General features: G+C 37.9%; 6 protein-coding genes and 2 long non-coding RNA genes across 9 annotated transcripts; 4 read left to right on the forward strand and 4 right to left on the reverse strand.

Moving 5' to 3' along the window:
* Positions 1 to 542: 542 nt before the first annotated feature.
* Positions 543 to 2177, forward strand: LOC108097861. Its single transcript, XM_017200398.2, has one exon. It carries the CDS (start codon positions 697 to 699, stop codon positions 2023 to 2025), a length of 1329 nt encoding a protein of 442 aa, XP_017055887.2. The 5' UTR covers positions 543 to 696; the 3' UTR covers positions 2026 to 2177.
* Positions 2178 to 6230: 4053 nt separating this feature from the next.
* On the forward strand, positions 6231 to 6988 carry LOC108098268 (accessory gland protein Acp29AB-like). Its single transcript, XM_017201105.2, has one exon. The coding sequence runs from the start codon at positions 6260 to 6262 to the stop codon at positions 6959 to 6961; it is 702 nt and encodes a 233-aa protein (XP_017056594.2). The 5' UTR covers positions 6231 to 6259; the 3' UTR covers positions 6962 to 6988.
* Positions 6989 to 13902: 6914 nt separating this feature from the next.
* On the forward strand, positions 13903 to 14178 carry LOC108097819 (kunitz-type U1-aranetoxin-Av1a). Its single transcript, XM_017200338.1, has 2 exons — positions 13903 to 13911; positions 13974 to 14178. The coding sequence occupies exons 1-2, from the start codon at positions 13903 to 13905 to the stop codon at positions 14136 to 14138; spliced, it is 174 nt and encodes a 57-aa protein (XP_017055827.1). The 3' UTR covers positions 14139 to 14178.
* Positions 14179 to 14818: 640 nt separating this feature from the next.
* LOC108097834 lies at positions 14819 to 15379 on the forward strand. Its single transcript, XM_017200358.2, has one exon. It carries the CDS (start codon positions 14909 to 14911, stop codon positions 15308 to 15310), a length of 402 nt encoding a protein of 133 aa, XP_017055847.1. The 5' UTR covers positions 14819 to 14908; the 3' UTR covers positions 15311 to 15379.
* A 926-nt stretch (positions 15380 to 16305) lies between these two features.
* On the reverse strand, positions 16306 to 16750 carry LOC108097830 (isoinhibitor K-like). The gene is made up of 2 exons (XM_017200354.2): positions 16652 to 16750; positions 16306 to 16594 (listed from the first exon to the last, which is right to left on the reverse strand). The coding sequence occupies exons 1-2, from the start codon at positions 16719 to 16721 to the stop codon at positions 16425 to 16427; spliced, it is 240 nt and encodes a 79-aa protein (XP_017055843.1). The 5' UTR covers positions 16722 to 16750; the 3' UTR covers positions 16306 to 16424.
* LOC108097828 (kunitz-type serine protease inhibitor BmKTT-2-like) lies at positions 16698 to 17148 on the reverse strand. 2 transcript variants are annotated; one of them, XM_017200352.2, is made up of 2 exons: positions 17034 to 17148; positions 16698 to 16981 (listed from the first exon to the last, which is right to left on the reverse strand). In XM_017200352.2, exons 1-2 carry the CDS (start codon positions 17104 to 17106, stop codon positions 16782 to 16784), a joined length of 273 nt encoding a protein of 90 aa, XP_017055841.1. In that variant the 5' UTR covers positions 17107 to 17148; the 3' UTR covers positions 16698 to 16781. The 2 variants fall into 2 exon arrangements, with proteins under 2 accessions (XP_017055841.1, XP_017055842.1); XM_017200353.2 differs by having other exon boundaries at positions 16698 to 16976; positions 17034 to 17124.
* Positions 17149 to 17423: 275 nt separating this feature from the next.
* On the reverse strand, positions 17424 to 17864 carry LOC108097835. Its single transcript, XR_001771806.1, has 2 exons — positions 17751 to 17864; positions 17424 to 17691 (listed from the first exon to the last, which is right to left on the reverse strand). It is a non-coding gene; the product is annotated as an uncharacterized LOC108097835 (long non-coding RNA).
* A 914-nt stretch (positions 17865 to 18778) lies between these two features.
* On the reverse strand, positions 18779 to 19237 carry LOC108097832. The gene is made up of 2 exons (XR_001771805.2): positions 19100 to 19237; positions 18779 to 19040 (listed from the first exon to the last, which is right to left on the reverse strand). It is a non-coding gene; the product is annotated as an uncharacterized LOC108097832 (long non-coding RNA).
* Positions 19238 to 20668: the final 1431 nt, after the last annotated feature.

The raw sequence follows: 20668 nt of genomic DNA on the forward strand, positions 1-20668 counted from the left end.
TAATCTATTCTATTAGCCTTTAATGTTGAGAGAAATTTCATTAGGGAAATTGGTTTTGGTGAAAAACAATAACTTTAAAAACATTTTTCCAATCCCTCTTTAAAGTTGCCACCCCTTTGATCTTTTTAGTGTCCCATCTGTCCCTGTTGTTTTGAAACCCTTCCCCAAAAAGTAACTGCCTCTAAAAAGGCCATAGCACAAAACAAAGCACTCCAAACACAAAATAAAATATCCAAAGGGGACAAATGCCATTGGAGCATGGAAATGCAAGCAGTCATAAAAACAAACAAATATAATAAAATGAAAAAAAATGCAAACAAAAGAGCAAGTGTATTTCGATGACTTTTCAACTTTTTCTTTTTCAGAGCCATAAGTTTGTACGGTCAGTGTATCGATTATTTAATTATTTTTTCTTTATTCCAGATTTATTGTTTATTGCGGAATAAAGTTATATTTTAAAATACATAGTAAAGATCAGGATAACTGCAAAAATATTATAAACTTTTAGCCTACACATACCTTGTTTTTCTAGTCCAAATTGACAATTTCAATTCATTGACAGCAAATAAGATAATACAAAGAAAATTTAAGGGATATAGCCTGAATATTTTAACCTAGCAATAAAAATTTTCCGTGAGTTTATTGTCCAAATTATGCTCAAAGGATTGGCTAAGTCGCTGTAGACCATCGGAAGCCATGCTTCAAAATGGTGCGTACAAGGAGCGTCCCTTATGTCAGATGGTCCGTGACCTCTCAGATGCCCAGTTGACCATGATGGGACGGACTTACCAAGTAAATCTGGGTCCCATAACCCCGCAGAATCGGAAGATCGCAGAGCGCCGTCTTCATGTAGCGATGATCGAAGAGAGGGCCAAGTTCCGAGCACAACAGCAGTTTGCCCAGGAGCAGCGGAACCCAAGTAACTTCCAGACATACCTGCCGGCAAGGAACCCCTATGGTGTATTGAATACACTACCTCAGAATCGGCCTCAGGCTTACTGGCCACCTGTAGGTTCATCCAATGTGCGTGGTCCGCCGCCTCCTTCTTCGGCATTCCAATATCGCTCGGAGCGTCCGGATCCTGTTCGCGAACCAAGTCGGTATATCAGTTGGCGGCAGCAATTCCAAAAGACAAATAATAATGACAACCATTTTCTGGGCTTGAAGATGCCCTTCTCCCTGGAGACAGTAATGGACATCAGATCGAGAATAAGTGATACTATTAGCCGTTTTCGGGGCGGAGAAACTGAAGGTTCTATAAAAGAATCTGATAGATATAATGGTAAAGATGCATATCAGAAAAGATATCAAGAGGATAATTCCACCGAAAGTTGTGATGAAGAAGAGCCAGAAGAATCACTTCAACAGGATTTGGATGATCCTTTCTCCGAGGAACTAGAAAAGGACACGCTCTCCGAGCTTTCAGAGGATGAGAAAATTCAGAAGGCACCGCTGGAATCCTATGTTCATCCCTATCCCTATGATTTCCGGAAAATGGAGAGGATGCTCAACGGAACGGATGCGGAATCCCAGAAAGAAATTCGCCCCTTTGATAGTTTTACCAGCGTTCCCAGCGTTTACTATGAGTTCACCCACCAAGTTCCCATGGCTCGAACAACGCCTTCTGCGGATCGAAAACGCCGCTTTCGCTGGTGGTGGCAACGGAGGGAGGAAGCGGGGGACGAGCGGATTCCCGAGGGGGAGCGGACCACCGAACAGGACCTTCTGCAGGAGCGGGAACTAAAAACTATTAACTACCTAAGCGAGGTGCCAACACGAGTGGATGATGGAGTGCTGGAACTGATGGGCCGTGTGGATCTGCGAGACGATAGCGATGAGGAGGCGTTGGAGCAACTCGAAGAAATTAGACAAAGACCTCGATCTTTTGCCCAATTCTGCCGCCACATTTTCCACCTGCTCTGGTGCGATCCCCATGGAAAACTCGATGCCGAAAAGCTGCGATGCAGCTTCTTTTGCTGCTGCATGGCTTTCGGCGTTTACGTTGGCTTCAAGTTGATGAAGTAGTGGCACAAACTTGGCCAAAAAGGTAGAGAAAATGTTTGGTGTTTGTCTTCAAGAAAGTCCCTTCAAATTTAAATTTAAAGTAATACTTCTCAGACTTTTACTATTATATTTATACAATAAAGTGGAAGAATCAAATATTAGCAATACCAAAACCTTGGAAATCGAAGTCTTCTTAATTAATATTCAATTCTATTTCGTTTGCTAAATAAGTTTTAAATGATTCTCTTACTTTAACATTGTTAGTTACCCAAGCTAAAACCAAGGACATACAGTGACGTGAAAACTAAATCCAAAGTGAATGACTTCAATTTATAAGCAGATGGCCTTTCGTAGAAGAGGAGAAATTACGTGGCCTGATGCGCCACGTGTTTCCATCTGAGCCAAGTCGTCGCTTGCTGGCCAAATTCCCATTTTCGAGTTGGAACGGAAATGAAACTGTAATTATATTTATGGCGCCCTTAGACGGATCTTGAAGGTGGCTTTTCGGAATAGGAATTTATAAAATCTTGCTTCAAGGGCTGCCTTTAATAAAAATTTGTATTTTTGCTACTTCAAAGACCTAAGTTTTGAAAATAAATCTTAATCTGGGTTTAAAAAAATCAGAAAATTAAGTTTTAGTTTAAGGTAAAAATTTATTTTATTTATTTTTTATTTAATAAAGGAGTGATATACATAATAAGAAATTTTTTTCGATTGCAAAAAAAAAACTTTTCCAATTCTTATTGTTATAAAATAACACATTCAAAAGTTCTCGCTTAGTTAATAATTAAGCAGAATTACACATTACCAAAAAAAAATTGGTTCAGCACAGTTTCTTGTGAGAAAATCTTACTGCTTTTCCAAGGATGCGCAAACTTAATGACTTTCGGCCATTCGCCAGTCTGAAATCGCCTTACTAAACCCCGTCACCGTTGCAGTTTCCGTTTAAGCCAGCTCAGGAGTTGGATTGCCATTTGCTGGCGAAAAGTGACCATAAATCTTCTTAAACGTCACAAATCAACACAGCAGGTCACCATTATCTGGCCGAATCACACTGCCAACTGCAATATCTAATTTAGACAGGTAAATGTGGATGGTCATTCCTACAAACTTTTCCATTTCGCCGGCTTTTTCGAACGTGACCTAGAAAAAATGTCAAGCCTACAGAAAATAATGTATTTGTCAATTAAAACCTCATTGTGCAGGGTTTTTTTTTTAGTAGGTTTATTGCTGAAATTAATTAGCCATAAATAAGAACAATAACCGCATTACTCATGTTTCCCCGCCAACGCGGCAAACTCATCTTCGGCGCTCAACTAAGCAGACAAAATCTAATCAAATGCAATTGGCGTGACCGAAAAGTCGAGCGAGGGAAAGACATAAATAAAAGTTTGGCCATAAAACCACAAAGAGACATAAAATGGGCATAACAAATTTAAATGGCATAAACAATTGACAACAAAGTAAACTCCAGGACAGACCCGCCCGATCGACAAAGTCAACTATAGTACCCAATCGCACGGTTTTTGACTCCGGTCGAACTGCAGACTCGCATCGGGTATAAATCTGCAGCTATAAAACGGAACAGGACTCGATAGTATTGGCGTGTTGGGGCTAACAAATTGAGAGACTCGGTGGATTGGGCCGGACTCTCGGCTTGTCTTTATGCCAATTCAATTTACCGGCAAATCGCTCCGCTGCAGAGCCTCATCTTTAGTCAGGACCTCGATTTGAGCTTGGGACACCGTAGGAAATAAACATAAAACGGCAACGAAATGCGGCCATTTAATTTATATTCTGCCAGCATTAAATGGCATTTTAATTTCTATGGAAGTCGTAAAAGTACTGAAAAGTATTTTAGCCCCCCTCTTTTTAGCCATCCCACTCCCTCTCTCTTTTCATATTTATGTCTATAAATTTGTTTTGCACTTTTCCATTTCTCAATTGCGTGCAAAAGATTTTTACATTTAATTCAATTTGGCATCTAATGGATGGGGCGGCCGATTGGGGTTCGTTTCCCCCGGGGATGTGCAATGGTTGCTTACCAAGTGGGCGTGTCCATGTCTGTTTTATAGTCGTTGTGTGAAATATGGTCCTGATTACTTAGCAGTCTTATTTCAACAAAAAAAAAAAAAAAAAAGACTGAAATCCGGTGGACGCCCTGGCTAAATTACCGTTACAAATTTGCGCTGCTTTGATGGCAGCCTCTTCATACTTAGTTCTTTCCAGGAGTCAAGGATACCGCCTCATGGTCCCCAGGTTCCGAATGCCCAGCAATGTCATACAAAATTTATTCGCCCTACGTGCCTCAGCCGCAAATCTCCTATTCGTCCGGAGGGTCAAGAAATTGCGTCCATTTCGAGGGGAGATCCTGGCTAGTTTGGGTCCTTCCAAGTGGATGTTGCTAATGTTCTCCATAAGAAAACAGGAGAGAACGTTATATTCGGGTGTCTCGACTATCAGATACCCGTTACTCAAATATGGAGCTAGATTAATGGTGTCCGTATTGGCTAAGGTTCCTGAATCGACTTAGGAGCTTGCGTTAGCTAAGGTGCCTGCATCGGCTTAGGAGTCTGCATTGGCTAAGGTTTGGGTACCGCATAAAGAGGCCCTGAAATAGTGGCGTACAATCCGAAATTATAATCCAAATTGTTGTAATCCCAATCTATAATTAAACTATTTTAACACAAAAACTGCTTTTAAATGTTAGTAACGTTTCTGTAATGCATTTTTTCAGGTTTTATTTGCAAAATGAATTCGATGAGGTTTGTCATATCGTAAAGAGCCGTAACAAACTTAGAAGCAGTTAGTTACAAGGACTGGATGACACAGGTCTTAAGCACTCAATATGTTGAGGTACTCCTATTTTTTATGGCTCTTCACTGTTTGCGGACTGTGGGGAAGCCAAGCTCAAAACCAGGAGCCAAGCCTACTTGATCAGATTGCCATGCACCAGCAACAGTGGTTCAGATACACAGCGGCAAATCAGGCTGAAACTCATGCAAAAATAAACAGACTGAAGGAAGGCATAGAAGGCCAACTACAGGCGCAACAGGTGAAAACAGAAATCCAACAACAGTCGCTTCGGGACGTTATGGAGGCAGAAATCAAACCGAAAATAGACAGAATGAAGGCGGATATAGAAGAACTAAAGAAAGCCATTGTGGACCCGAAACCTTTAAATTCTTCTTTACAAAGAGTATCACAACCGCCTTCAAATCTGTTTGAAAAGATTGGTTCGAGATACTTCTACATTGAAAAACATGATCCCGCAAATTGGTTTGCTGCATTTAACAAATGTCGTCGATTCGGAGGTTATCTGGCTACAATCAACGATATGGAGAAACTAAGAGCTTGTAATAGCCTTAATTAGCCGTTCATTTTGGTTGGACATGAACTCAATGGCCAGAAGTGGCACGTTTCTTTCCTCACGAACCGGCGAGAAGCCACCATTCTTTAATTGGCGTACTGGGCAACCGAATAACAAAAATGTTGCTTGTGTAGATCTATACAACATGCTTATGTACGATGAAAATTGTTTTGATCAATCCTTATTTATTTGCCAAAGTGACCAATGAGACTATATATAGTTTATGTTTGCGAGTGGAATTTAAATATTCTGCTCCTTATTTTTTAGCTTTGATAATCTTGATCAGATCCTGGTTCTAATCCAAATGTCCAATCTTATGAACAGGGGAAATTAGAAATGTGAATAAATAAATTTTCAATTCATAAATTCTTTTTGATTTTTTATCTAAACTAATATCTAAAACAGTGCATTTAAAAAATGGTAAAACTTTTCTGCAGCAAGTTTTTTTTTTTTTTGCGACTGCATACCTTTAAAAGCAATATTTATCAGTTTTAAACAAAAAATTCCCAGAGTAAAAATCTTGTCCAAAGTTTTGTAAGCTAAAATAGAAATGTATAAAAATCGAAGAGACAGTTAACTTTAGTGAAAAAATATTACATCAAGATTTGTCGACACAAAAGGTTGATGTGCGGGTATCAAGGATAACTCTTCCGCTTTAATAGCGATCGCGGAATTTTATTTTGCTATATAGATCGAACACCACAGAAAAAAATCAGCTTCTCATTTGATGACATTTACATACGTTGATAAAGTTTCGGTCATGCATATTTTCATTATATGGTTGCAAACGGAATTCGCTACGGTTTATCACATACGTAGGAGCTGCAACAAACCGAGAAGCAGTTAGTAACGAGGATTGGGTCTCACAGGTCTTATATATTCAATATGTTGAGGAACTTCTTTTTTTTATGGCTCTTCACTGTTTGCGGACTGTGGGGAACCCGAGCTCAATACGAGCCAAGCTTGCTTGATCAGATTGCCACACACCAGCAACAGTGGTTCAGATATACCGCTGGGAAACAAACTGAAGATCTGGAAAAACTAGACAGGATAAAGGAAGCGCTAGTAGGTCAGTTAGATGCGCTACATATGAAAACGGAAATCGAACTTAAGGCGCTACGGGACGCAATGAAGTCTCAAAAGGGAGTAGTTGAACAGGAACCTGAAAATTCTTCAAATCCTTCTTTAAAAAGAATTTCTCAACCCCCACCAAAGCCGTTTGAAAAGATTGGCAGGAGGTACTTCTACATTGAAAGCCATGGTAAGCTCAATTGGTATGGTGCATCGAACAAATGCCGTCGATTCGGTGGACACCTGGCCACAATCAAAGATTCGACGGAGCTTCAGAAAATAAAACAAAAACTCGATTCAGACATTGCTTATTGGATAGACATCAACTCAAACAGGAATATAAAAACGTTCGTTTCCAGTCTCACCGGGAAACCTGCACCATACTTTAGTTGGGCAAGTAAGCGACCGAAATACGATCACAAACATTGTGTGGCATTAAAGTCCGGGGAAATGTATGATAACAGTTGTGATGATGAAAATTATTTATTTATTTGCCAAAGTGAGCAATCAGACTAAATACATATTTGATCGTTCTACAAACTATTTTTTTATTCTGGCCGTTATTTTTACTTTTGTTATCTTGAACAATCGTGAAAATTTAGATAAAAATGTCCAACCTTATCAAAAAACTAACAATTTATTGAATTTAAGGAGGGATCTAACATAAATAATTAGAGCTGTAAAAAAGTCGATTCGCAATGCATTGGTGGTTTCTTAATTTTAAGAAAAACAAGAAGAGATGCCAGCTTTGGCAAACCGAAGTTATCAGATACGTTGAAGAAAATCCATAAAGGCTAGACAACTTCGAAGCCATGACGATTTTTCATTATTCGTCTATATTTTCGACAATTGTTTATATGACAGCTATATGATATAAAACTCAAATTTTTATGAATTTTAATTCTAAAGTTGAGACTCATTAGAAAACTCTATATTCCAAATATTATGCTTGTCTGATGAAAAACAAGAAAGGAAGCTAGCTTCGGCAAGCCGAAGCTTAAATACCCTTGTAGTGTTATTAAAAAAAGGGTTAGTAAAAAACTCCATATTTTTAAAATCATGATCGTGGAATTAAAAACAACGATGTTATAATTTTCTTTCCATTATTTATATAAATATTTTTCGATTTTTCCTATGGCAGCTATATGATAGAGTTATACGATTTTGATCAAATTTAATTCGAAATTCAATAGTAGTTAGAAAACGCTAACTGAAAGAAATCAAGTCGATCTGATAAATACAACGGCGTGAGAATTTTTTATTTCATTCTCTCGTATGGGAGTTATCCTATATCGTCGGCCGATCCGGCCCGTTCTGACTTATACTTTATACTGTGTGCAATAACCACAGGACTTTTGGAAAAGTTTGAGCGCGATAGCTTTAAGAGAGACTAGTTTACATAGAAAAAGAAAGGAGGACAGACGGACAGTGCGGGGTCAAAGATAACTCTCCCGCTTCGATAGCGATCGCGGAATATTAGAATCTTAGAAACTGTTTTCCTAAATAGATCGAACATCAGAGAAAAAAAAAGTTTCCTGAAAAACTCTAACCGTGTAAGTCTCTTCTTATTTGATGACGTTTACATACGATGATAAAGTTTCGGTCATGCATATTTTCATTATATGGTTGCAAACTGAATTCGTTGCGGTTTATCACATATTAAAGAGCTTTAAAAAACCTGGAAGTAATTAGTTACGATTATTGGCTTACAGATCTCACTCGCTAAATATGCTGTGTTACTCCTTTTTTTTATGGTTCTTCACTGTTTGCGGACTATGGGGAACCCAAGCTCAATACGAGCCAAGCTTGCTTGATCAGATTGCAACACACCAGCAACAGTGGTTCAGATATACCGCTGGGAAACAAACTGAAGATCTGGAAAAACTAGACAGGATAAAGGAAGCGCTAGTAGGTCAGTTAGATGCGCTACATATGAAAACGGAAATCGAACTTAAGGCGCTACGGGACGTTATGAAGTCTCAAAAGGCAGTAGTTGAACCGAAACCTCAAAATTCATTAAATTCTTCTTTAGAAAGAATTTCTCAACCCCCACCAAAACCGTTTGAAAAGATTGGCTCAAGATATTTCTTTATTGAAAACAATGGGAAGCTCAATTGGTATGGTGCATCGAACAAATGTCGTCGGTTCGGAGGACACCTGGCCTCAATCAAAGATTGGGCGGAGCTTCAGGAAATAAAAAAAAAACTCGATTCAAACAGTGATTATTGGATAGACATCAACTCGAACGGTAATATAAAAAAGTTCGTTTCCAGCCTCACCGCAAAGTCTCCACCATACGTTAAATGGGCATATCAGCGACCAAATTACGATCACAAACACTGTGTAACATTAAAGTCGGGGGTAATGTACGATAACTTTTGTGGTTCGAGATATTATTTATTTATTTGCCAAAGTGAGCAATCAGACTAGAAACATATATAATATATACATATATGGTTGCTCTACAAACTATGTTTTTATTATGCTCGTTATTTCTTGATTACTTTTTAATCTTGACCAATCGTTAAAATTAAGATTAAAATGTCCAACCTTATCAAATAAACAAACGAAATCGATTTAATAGAAACATTTTTATTTATTTATACAGAAAAAGAATTATTCAAATGCGCAGGGCACAGTCTTAAAAAAATGAATTTGGTATTCACTTTGATTTTTTTGTAGGTCCTATTTAATGGTTTATAAAATGTACCAATTCTCTAGATGAGAAAACTTCTTTTCAAAAACCGTCCAGTTCATAATCTGGACTTTAAGCAAGGAGTTTAAAAGACGGGAAGACTTTCCTGCAGAAAAAAGGGTTTAATATAAAAATCATTCTGATCCAGAATATATACATTATGGGGGCGCAGGTGCTTCCTTTAACCTGTTACAAACTTTTCAACAAACACAGTATACCCTTTTTTATCTACGAATAACGGGTATAAAAGGGATCAACTCATGTTTCGTTGGGTAAACTCTGGGCAACGCCCTAGAGATTTACTTTGAATTCCAGAAATATTGTGTATAACCCATTTCAAAGCAAATAGGCGAAGCTTATATACCCTTGCGGTCATCAAAAATCTATAGTAACAAGATTTTTCCTTATTGTTAGTAGATCTTCTAATTTGTTTGATCTTCGAATTGTTCATTAATTTTTACGTATCTATGGAAATAGATAGTAGATTACCCTTGTAGTAAAAACTTTTTAATATAAAACATAGTAATTCGAACTTTATAGTAATAGTTTTTAAATATGTATTATCGAAACAAATTGGTAAACTTTATGTGGTGTAAAATGTTTTAAGACTTAACAACATCTATTTTTTTTTCTATAATTTCACCGATTTTTCTTATGATTGCTAATTCTTCATTTAAGAGTCGTTAAAAACCTCTTAAAAAAAAATGGACAGACTTACGGTCTTAACCTTCACTGCGTTGTAACAATATGACTAAAATTATAATACTCTCCGCAAGGGTATACAGATTACAGCTACATATAAAAACCCATATGGTTCCTCTTCGTTTTTTTGTGGCTTAAATATTTTTTACCATGCTCGTTCAAATAACAAATTAATCTTTTATAACGTGGTTTCATTCTCAGAAATTTATAGAACTTTCAAGAATAAAACAGCACGCAAAAGTTCCGTCATTATTGGTAAAAAGAAAGCACAATGTTCTATTCAAATACCCTACACATTAATTAAGTGCTCGCAGAAAACTTTCTCATTGTTTCATAACTTTAAATACATATGGACTTTTGCAACTTCAAACGATACATGCTGCTATAGCTTCGCAGCCATTTTGGTAGCCAATTTAACCAGAAACACTTTTTGGCGTCTTTGGCCTAATGAATGAAACTCCAAACAAGCAGAACTAAAATGCGCGTCTGCCAGAGGAAAATGCTGAAAATGGCTGTGTGTGCAGTGGTGGAAGATGGAAGGTTTTCCCAAGCCCCGAGGGGGAAAATGCAATTTTGTAATTGACTCACAATCAGTCGTGCGGAAGTTGTTTAGCTATGCAATATGGCTGCCAAATGCGACAAACGGATGCAATTTGTGAAATATTCACGAAATAAGACGAAAAGTGATGCCCAAGGAGTGGGCGGGGAATGCACATGTCTCACCCGATGCAACCCTATTCCACCAGAGATTGAAATGTCAATCCGTTTATGGGAGTGGGACATGTCCTGTCCGTATTCCTGCTCCAGTCTCTCCGCCTGACTGGAACATGCTTGTCAGCTGGTTTTCGATGGGAACTTTTTACTTTTCCGTTTGTTGAAAGGAAATAGGAGAATATTATTTTTTCCAAAATTTAAAAAATATTTTCAAATAAATTTCTATAGATTAATTAAGGAAATGATATATGTAATATCGGCCTTATGGTTTTAAATTTATTAAATTCTTTGCATGTGATACATTCATTTAATACATACAAATTCCAAATGTGAGGACATAATTATAAATTCGGAAAAAAGTTTACTAAGTCGTTAAAAAGTATATTCATAAATAAATAAATCCCATTAGATATAAAAGTAAAACAAAATATGTATAGGCTTACTATTTTTCTTGGCTTAAATTCAAAGTCAATACACAAATGTTTCTGTAAGAGAATCAAAATTCACGAAGTGACTCTTACAAGTATTTTTTAGTTGCTTTTCCCAAATCGGGTAGTTCACTGTCAGTTTGCATTGGGGCCACAGAATGTTGCCAAAATGTCCGTTTGTCGCCCACATGTCTGAGCCGAATGTCGCGCCTGAATGCCGCTGACAGATGTTGAACCTTTGGACAGGAAGCGGTCTACGGGCTCCGGAGAAAAACTATTTTGCTTCGCCGGGAACCTGGAGGCCGGCGTAATAGTTTTTATGTGCGGTTTTCGCTTGAATTTTTACCTTTACCCTGCCATAAGCGAGCAATTTGTGTAATGTATTTGGTGAATGATAAGCTGGATTGGGAGGGAGTGCGGTGATTGCGGAACGTGTTTGCCAACTGAGGGGCTACAGGTTTTTTGTGTGTCTATGTCCGGGAAGGAAGTCATGCTATGCAGTTTTATTTTTTATGCTCACAGTTTCCCGAAAGTTGCAAAAAGTTTTCCCATAAAATGTTTACATATCGACATTTGTGGTTGCCATTCAAGGTGTGTTTGGCAAACATTTGTTATACAAGCGTACATATTGCAAACATATTACAAGCTCTAATTCCATTTGAATGAAAGCTCTTTTTGCCCCCGTAATCCGATAATTGTATGTTTTGGTAATGAATTCAAGCTAATTTATTATGAAACGCTTCGTTTAACGAAAGTCAGTCAAAAGTAAGTAGCTTTGATTTAAAAACAAGCATTACTTCACCAATAAAAAGATAAAAGGAATGAATTTAATTGGGCCACAACTCATTGTACAGCAAAGATATTAAATTGCAGTGAACCGAAGTATGTAAGTGAACAAAACTAATTGCTCAATCTGTTCACAATTATTTCTGTACCTTATTCTTTCCAGCCGCCAATCAAGTTGGACAAACGCTCACTTAACCAACTGGATAAAAAGAAAACAAATAAAATTCAGCACAGACTTTTGCCAATTAATAAGAAAATGGACCGCTTGGTGGCCAACGCTTTTAATACCCTCAAATCAAAAACGTAATAAATATTTCTAAAAAAAAGCTCCGATTCAAGCCAACAGGTAACTTAGCTTTCTTAAATTGTACATTTTTGTAAGGACAAGCCTCTCACCTTATAAATTGCTTTGCAAAATCAAACTTCACTGTTTTAGGGTATAAAATGAATTGCTTAACCCGTCTACAGGGCCGCAGGAACAAATGTTCCCTTTTTCTTATTTTTTGATGCAAATATCAACAATTAATTTGGAGGCAAAATATGCGCAGTCTCACAGAAAAATAAATAAACGCGAAGAAAAACACAGCCAGACTAAAAGTTGAGGAGGAAAATTGCAAAAGGCAAAATAAACAACAGAGGGTAAGGTGGAAAAATGTAGAAGCAGTGGCGGCAATTAAAGTTCAGACTTCTAAGGCGGATCCCGACCAGATGAGCAGATGGTAGAAGCTAAGGACTCTATTCTGGGGGAGCAGGTGGCATAATGAAGTCGATTGGAAGTTGAGTTCACTTGAGCAGGAATAATTTGTTTTAATGTTTATGTTGACGCCCCCGGCAAATGCAAAGTAGCTATGAAATTAACGAGAACATTATTGTGTTTGCCTCTAAATATGAAATTCAAATAGCCGAAATTCATGCCGAGCCACACATGGCGGTTACTTGCCGTTTTAAAGTTGAATATTTTTGATGCTTATTAAAATAAAAGCGCTTAAAGAGAAGGGAAATAATGGAGGGTCGTTAAGGCGCACTCATTTTTTGGGGTTCAAAGAAAGATTTAAGGCTCAGCGCATGAATATTTTATGTGGTCCTCTCCCTCGTCATCTTCACAACTTAAAACTTTGATCAAGGCCTAAATAATCGAACCGCATCATTGGCCATCATGTCCGGTCATCGGCGTTGCCGGTTCCATTCAACAAGCCACTTTAATGGCAGCCCGGAGCTTTTCGTTTTCATCTTGCTTTCATTTACATGTCCTGTGGAGCGTTCCCAACTTTTCCTCGGCTCCTCCAGCATCTGTCAGATGTATTTGATTGATTTGTTGGGCAATTTGCCACCGCCTGTTGTTCGTTTGGAGTTTGCACAAAGTTGTGTGCGCCAGTGTCTCCACTGCCAGGCCACTTGAATCAGTTTTCTGCCACATTCATGCATGATTTATGCCCGAACATATAAAGCTGCCACTGACGTTGCTGGGAAAATAAACTCGGCCCACAATCTGGGGCTACAATCTCGAACCTGTTCCGCCATCAAGACGCCCCTTGAACTGGGTCTCTGGCCAAAATGTCTGTCGCGGAACTAGAGTTAAATCAATCAATGACTTAATGGCTTACTGCGAATATATTCCGACTTTTCCTTTGATTTTCCCTCATGGGCAATCTATCAAGTGCCACTTTTCGCGTTAATTAGTTAAATAAATTACTCAAGAATTTGAGTGAACAGCCAGTTCTTTTTTACTTTTAAAAACTCGGTTTGTCTACTTCTGGTAGTTGCTGATTTTTCCCATTGGACATGTAGAATTTCGGCAAATTTATATTTATATTTTATTTGCAATATTTTGATTTGCTTACGATTTTGGCAATAAGTTCTCCATTGTTTGAAATATGTTTAGTGTGTGATGAGCTCCACCATGTCTGAAGTCAATACATTCGATCTTCTTAAACGTAACGGTATTAGAAAGTTCAGTTCAGTTACATTAGGAGGATGAAATTAAATTGATTCGGTAATTTTAAAAAATTAATTCAAGTTTTACGCTTACCATCTTAGAAATTGTAGAATAATTGCATTAAACAAAGTAATGCAGTTCCAGTTGATATAAATATTTATTTTGCTAGTTCTACGATCTCATACTTCCATAAGTTATGATATTGGTAAAAAATAATATTTGAAGTTCTTAAATTGTAAACTAATATGGTTTTTATTTAAAGTAAAGTGCAATGCCCCGCCAAGTAACGGAGGTCCTTGTCGAAGAGATCCAATAGACAAATGGACCTTTGTGAAGAGCCACAAGAATTGCGTAGAACTGGATTATTTTGGATGCCCAGACACAAAAAACCTTTTCGACTCAAAAGAGGAATGTCAAAAAGCCTGTTTTTAACTCTCATGTGTGTCAATAGAATATAATGTGCTTAATTAAAGGGTGTTTTGGTTCGGTGATAAGTCGTGAAAGGAAAGGTATCTGGGAAGTGATGCTACGCAGCTATGGCCACGTGTACCACGAGTCGTATGCGTAATAAGAGAATTAATTAATTCCGGCAGTCTAGCCATCTGCAGTTTACGGCCGACAATTGAGTGAATACAGTCCAGCTAATTGATGGCTGGCGACGTTTTCCTTTGACCTCATTTTCCCGATTAGCCTTTTCTTGGTTTTCCCACTTTGCTTATGTGTGTGCAAACAAAAGCTGGCCAACCGAGCACTGATTGATTGGCTTTCTGTTTCCGTGGCAAGGAGGCTTCCAGTTAATGGATCAATGGCATTCTGTTTAGTTTGTTGACATGCTTGTGTACACTCACCATTTCCCCTCTCACTTTCCTCATTGTAATGAAGTCAAGCTGGTTGGTAGAAGGCAAATTGGTTTTACTGATTGCAATTAATGCATTGAATTCTACTCCTTTGTGGCTTTAAAATAAAAACTATTTTTATTCTGTTTTGTCTTGCCATTTAACTCTTTAATCTTTAACGAAACGTAATTTTTACCCATTCAAAAAGTTTTTATATATTTTTGAATCAAATGAGCATTGAGTTAATGGAAACTTACCCCCTTAGACTTTTCGAGGTAGAACTTTCCATTCCACTACCCGATCAAACACGTCGAACATCTAAAAAAAGACGTAGTTTTAAAACCAGTTTTTAAACTAGGAATCAAGATGATCATCCCAGAGGTGGACATGTGGACCGTGTCCAAAAGTGTCCGGGTGCATCGACTCTCAATCTTCAACTGCGATAAGCCCGGTCTGAAGGTGCTGGACTACGCCTCAGTGAAGGGCATCGATTCGTTCTACTTGGACTGCCAGAACTACAGGGATTACTTCAAGGATCCTTACAATCGCGTCCACAAGCCGGCAAGATTCAGGACTTATGGTGGCAGGTGCGGCGTGAAGTTGGACAATGCCAATCAGTGTCTGGACATGCCACCTGTGTGGGGCATCGATCGCCAACCCATCGTCTACCCAACCGAATATCACTCGGATATGGCGTTGGGCAGAAGGGATTGTGATCACATTAAGGCATTCTGTTCTCCAGCTGAAAGCCTGAGCTTCAAGCGATAGATTCGTCCAGCCAAACGGGTTTCTAATGTGTTACCAGTTTTAATACAGTTATCAGCATTGCAAAACAAAGAGCTTTGTTTGTTTTAGTCAAGGTCAACAAGTTATTCGGAATATTGGGCACCACATTTTTTATTAATAATCATTCATAACGATATTTATTTAACGGTTACTAGCCTTCAGATCATTTCCTTTATATGTATTTCCAAGAAGTGCAACGTATGGTGGCCTTGCGAAATTGCTTCTGTTGTCTTTCCATCAGGCTGAGTCTGCCAATCTGTCCCCGTTCATCTTGCTGGCTCTGTTGTTTTCCGTCAGCTGGGTTGCACTTTTCACTCGCACGCCGGCGTGCAAAAGGCTAATGAATTTAATTCCCCTACACACACCAATGTGCACACACACAACGCCCGGGAAAGCGGAAACAGAAGGGAGAGGCGGGAAAGTGGAAAAGCGGAAAAGGGAAACATGGCGACAGCAATGCCAACATGTGATAGAACCGACAAGTGAACTTTGTCTGTTGTCGGAAAATCTAATAAGCGACAGCGAGCAAACACACAATAACACAGTTGGCAGCTACTGTATTCCCGGGTTTTAATTTGTGTTGGGACCTGCATATTGAGTGGGGGTCAGCCACAGCGGTATCGAAGGTTACTAGCCACGAACTGAATGAATTGAGGGGGCGGCACAGGGCGTGGCGGGTCGAGTTGATCATCTCGCTGACTGATGATTAGGCATACGCTCAGTGTACGCTGGCCAATGGAAAATGCACAAAATGCATTTGAGTGAAAATCGCCGGGTGCCAGATTTCAAGCCTATTATAACACCGCCACCCCCGTTCAGTGGCAAGGCCGACTATATAATATTGTTTACGGCAACTCAATTTTCCATCAGCATAAATCAAAACTCGACTGCAGTTCATTTGCATAGCGCCGTTCGCGCCGAAAATATATACCCGAAAATTGTTTGAAAATCTATTTCAACTTTGCAGACAAATCATATTTTCGGAAAGAGAGCGTAAAGCGTCAAAAACTTCCCAGCAGCTGGAAACTTTTATTTTGTGGCACACAATGGACGGCCATCCTCAGGGGGCATAAATGTTTATATTTGAATTGCGGCTTCAGCTCAGGCACTGCTCTTTGCAGTCCGATTCCAGCTCGAAAATATTATTTGTGCTCAGACATCCTCCGTAGGTGAAGGACTCGCACTCCATTCGCTCCTTGATAAAGCGCCACATTCGAAACGAGGCCTTACAGGGTCCAGTTTGACTAGGCAAATCATCACATTTCTCTGGCAGATGTAGGTCTGGTATTATCATAAATCAGCTGGCATTCGGTTATAACTTACGTGAATTATAGGCCCACACCCTTGCCAAAAATAAGAGCAAGAAAACTACGTACTCTGAATTTAAATTCATTTTAGATTTCCATCGAATTTGTCGTTGGTTTTGATAACTTTGGCAGCGCAGAGGTCGTAACTACGATTTAGGGTCGTACTTTACCTCACCTAAGCCCATGCACTGAGTTTCACAATCGCTTCCGGAATCGAACATATTCTCCGTTGGGTCGCAACCGCCCCAGTGAAACATAATGCACTCCTTGAGGCTTTTGGAGTAGAACCACTTGATTTTGTAGTCCTTACACGTTCCCGTCACCGTCGGCTTCTTATCACACTTCGCTTGGGGGAAGCCAGTGAATATGAAATGCATTTGAATGCATTTAGTGCTTACCCTCTTGATCCCAGGCAAATCCCACATACAGGAATGCGAATGCAAGGAGGAGCCAAACCATTCGGTGGCCCATGCTTCTATTACCTTTAGATGTGGAAGCCTAATTTTAAACGATGTCACAGCAAATCAGCTTTCAAATGTCGCAAATATAAGCGAAACCAATTAACAGCACATTTTAATTTCATGGATGGAATTGTATGGACCAAAAATTATATTTGTATTCAAAAGTTACAAGCAATTTATTTATTTATACATTTATAATTTTATACTTTAAGTCTGGGCAAATAATTCTTCTTTTGTGCCCGATAACTCCACATAATATTACTCAAAAGGTTTTAGCATGACCCTTTTGTCAAACTTAGCTGAAATAGCTCTCGAAATTTAGGGGCATTGAAATTTAGACTTTTTCTTTTATTTTTGCTCATATTTTTCATTAGACATACTGAATGTTCTCATTTCTTTATTTCTTTTCAAATAAACTGTCTTAATGCGTATTATTTTTTGCAAGATGATTCGCATTCCTCCTTTGTAGAAAATCTGTTTTTAGAGCGACCACATCCACCATCAAGGTATTCAATACAGTGGTTTTTATAAAAGCTCCATTTCATAGTCATGGCCAAGCAAGGGCTTCTAACAGCGGGTGGAGCATCACATTTTTCTATAAATATAAATGAGACGTTAGTGCGAATCAAACTAGAAGTAGTCTACGAGTCTGACCTTTATCATATGCAAAAGAAATAATCGGAAATATCAGTAAAACAATAGTGATGAAAATTAGTTTGGGTTCCATCTTATATCGCCTTCTCGTAATATACTAAGCAAGATTATGGCCAAAAGAAACTTAAATGCTTATTTTTAAGTATACAAGAACAGATAATCGAATTATAGTGTAGCTCATTGAATTGATATAGTCTTTTAGAGGGTACAACATGTTATGTACAGTTTATGTAACAATTGACGTTTCCTTACTAAATACAAACACCTTTCTTCGATGTTTTGTTTTAAAAAGTATAATTTTACACTTTTAATCCGACAAACGAGTTCTACTTTAGTGCCCGATATCGATATATTATTATAGTCAAGGCTTAACACAAACTCTTTTCAAACTCAACTTGGAATAGCTCTAGAAATGTAAAGGCTCTGAAAGTAAGACTAACGTTTCTTTTATTTTTGTTGACATTTTTTATTAGACACATTTAATTTTCTCACTTTAAACCCTTTTAACGTGTATTATTTTTGCAAGATGATTCACATTCTTCCTTTGTAATAAATCTGTTTAGTGAGTGACCACACCCACCATCAAGGTATTTCATACATGTGTTCTTATAAAAGGTCCATCTAAAAATCATACCCCTGCAAAAGCTTTTAACACGCTTTTAGTTTGGGTTCCATCTTGTATCGCCTTGTCTATATATATACTAGGCATCATTATGCCCAAAAAAAAGGGCATAATAAATACTTATTTAAAAGTCAGATAATTTAGTTAAAGTATAGCTAATTCAATTTTTATCAGCTCAGATTAGCTTTAGAAGGGCATTGAAAGTAAGATTAACTTTTCCAACATATTTGTTAACCATTTTATTGTTGCATTTGTATTTATGTTCCATTTTGGACGTTTTTAAACTTTCGTATTGAATAAACTCATTCAATGAAAACTGATATTTGCAATAATATTCACATTGCTCCTTTGCAGCAAAATAGTTTTTTTTGTTAACACATCCACCATAAATGAATTGAACACACTCTTACTTGTCCTGATTAAAGGTCTAATTTGTAAACTAGGCCTCGCAAAGTAATTTAATAATATGCGGGGCATTTATTTTTTACATGCAGCTTTACATTCCTCAATCGTTTGAAAAATGTTTCTTGTGGCATTGCAACCGTTATAAAAAAATCGTTGACATTGATTTTCCCTAAATGTAAATCTCGTAAACCATGCATTACAGTAGATTCGTGACTTTTCATCTTTTTCATATATCCTCTCACTAAAAGGGTCATCACATTTTTCTGCAAAAAAATTGTTTAAAATAGGGTGTATGTCTTACTTATAACATTTAGCTTTGTACCTTTATTGTAAGAAATGGTAAATGTGATCAATGTCACAAAAACGATGGCAATTATTATTGATTTCAAGTCCATTTTGCTGTTTCTTTCTTTGGTTTTGCAATCTGTTGTAAAAATGTATAAAAATTCTCGTATATGGAGAGAAAGTTAACCACATTAAATTTACCATGGCTTAACAATTGAAATGTTATAATACATTGGAACTGATGTTCATATTAGACTGTGAAGAAAACAATTGTTATGCCTGATAGAGACTGTTTCCGTCTTTTTTTTTGGAAGGGAAAATGTTTTACAATTTGCTGAAAATGTACCAAGTAAAACCTTAATTAGGCTTAAGGACTTAAAGCAACAGGATATTAATTTTTTTTTTTAAATTTTAATGACTGATTAAATGAGAAGTATTCAAGGTTCAATCCACCGTTATTTTTTTTTAGCTCCGGAAAATTCGACTGGCTGGAAAATATATCACCTACACTCGGCACTTGACCAAACCCACCGACACATTTACCGACAACCAACCAACCCAACCCCACTTGGCTGGGGCTTTATTGATTCGCTATTATGCTTTTACATTTTGGCAGCCGAAACTGATTTTTAATGCCCCAAATCCATTTTGTTGGCCTTAACGGCCAGCCAGTTGGGTATACTCGCAATTTGTATGTCCTTGTTCTTTAGGCGCGACTCCATTTTCACTGGTCACTGCGGTCAGATTTGGTTGGTTATTTCTGTGGGGTTATTTTAGTTTGGGTTAAAGCGCACTACAAAGTTGAAAATATGTTTATACACATTTTCACTTCTATAAAGATTTGCAGAGTTTTACTTTTTAATAAGAACGATTGGCCTTAACTTGATTTGGTTATCAAACCCACAATTTTGTCGTGGTATTATTATTCATTAATTACACAGGTTGACTGCCCTTGAATAACAACAAGCTCACCGAAATGGCAAATTTTTTAGGCCTGCCAATAGGCTGGCATTGGATTTCAACTTGAACACGTACTCAACCTCCAAAACAGAAAAAAAAAATAAAGAACTGGCGGGAGACACATTTGGAAGTGGAGGAGAGTTATTTATATGGGGATATAGTCGAGTTGCCTGCTCCTCCAATAAGCCATTGATACGTTAATGTATGTTATGTCCTGGTCCCGTTGGTGTGTGTGTGTCTGTGTGTTAACGTGTGCATGTGCAAGTGTGTTTGTGTCAGCTTAAGTTGGCTTTTTGAAGGATTTGTAGGAGTAGAAGCACCGCGCCATGTTTATTTTCCGCCGGGAGTAGCGGGATTGCATTTATGAGGATATAACGTATACGCACGGTTGGCTATAAGATTTTCTTTTTGTTTTACAGCTGCTGCAAAGCCAAAAGCATTTATTTATTCATTTGTTAGGAAAATCAATGGCAGCCAAAAAAGGGGAAATATCTGGGAAAAGCCACATTTATAAATCACAAGAATAAATGTTTTTCCTACTGATTATAATTAACTTCTTGTTCGACAAGCTCAATGGAGAAGTTAAAGACCCCTTTCAATTCCCTGGTCACACACAAACAAAGCTCATTAATTAAACATCCCTAAT

The sequence above is a fragment of the Drosophila ficusphila genome, unplaced genomic scaffold (assembly GCF_018152265.1).
Source record: "Drosophila ficusphila isolate 14025-0441.05 unplaced genomic scaffold, ASM1815226v1 contig_350, whole genome shotgun sequence".
NCBI lineage: Eukaryota > Metazoa > Arthropoda > Insecta > Diptera > Drosophilidae > Drosophila > Drosophila ficusphila.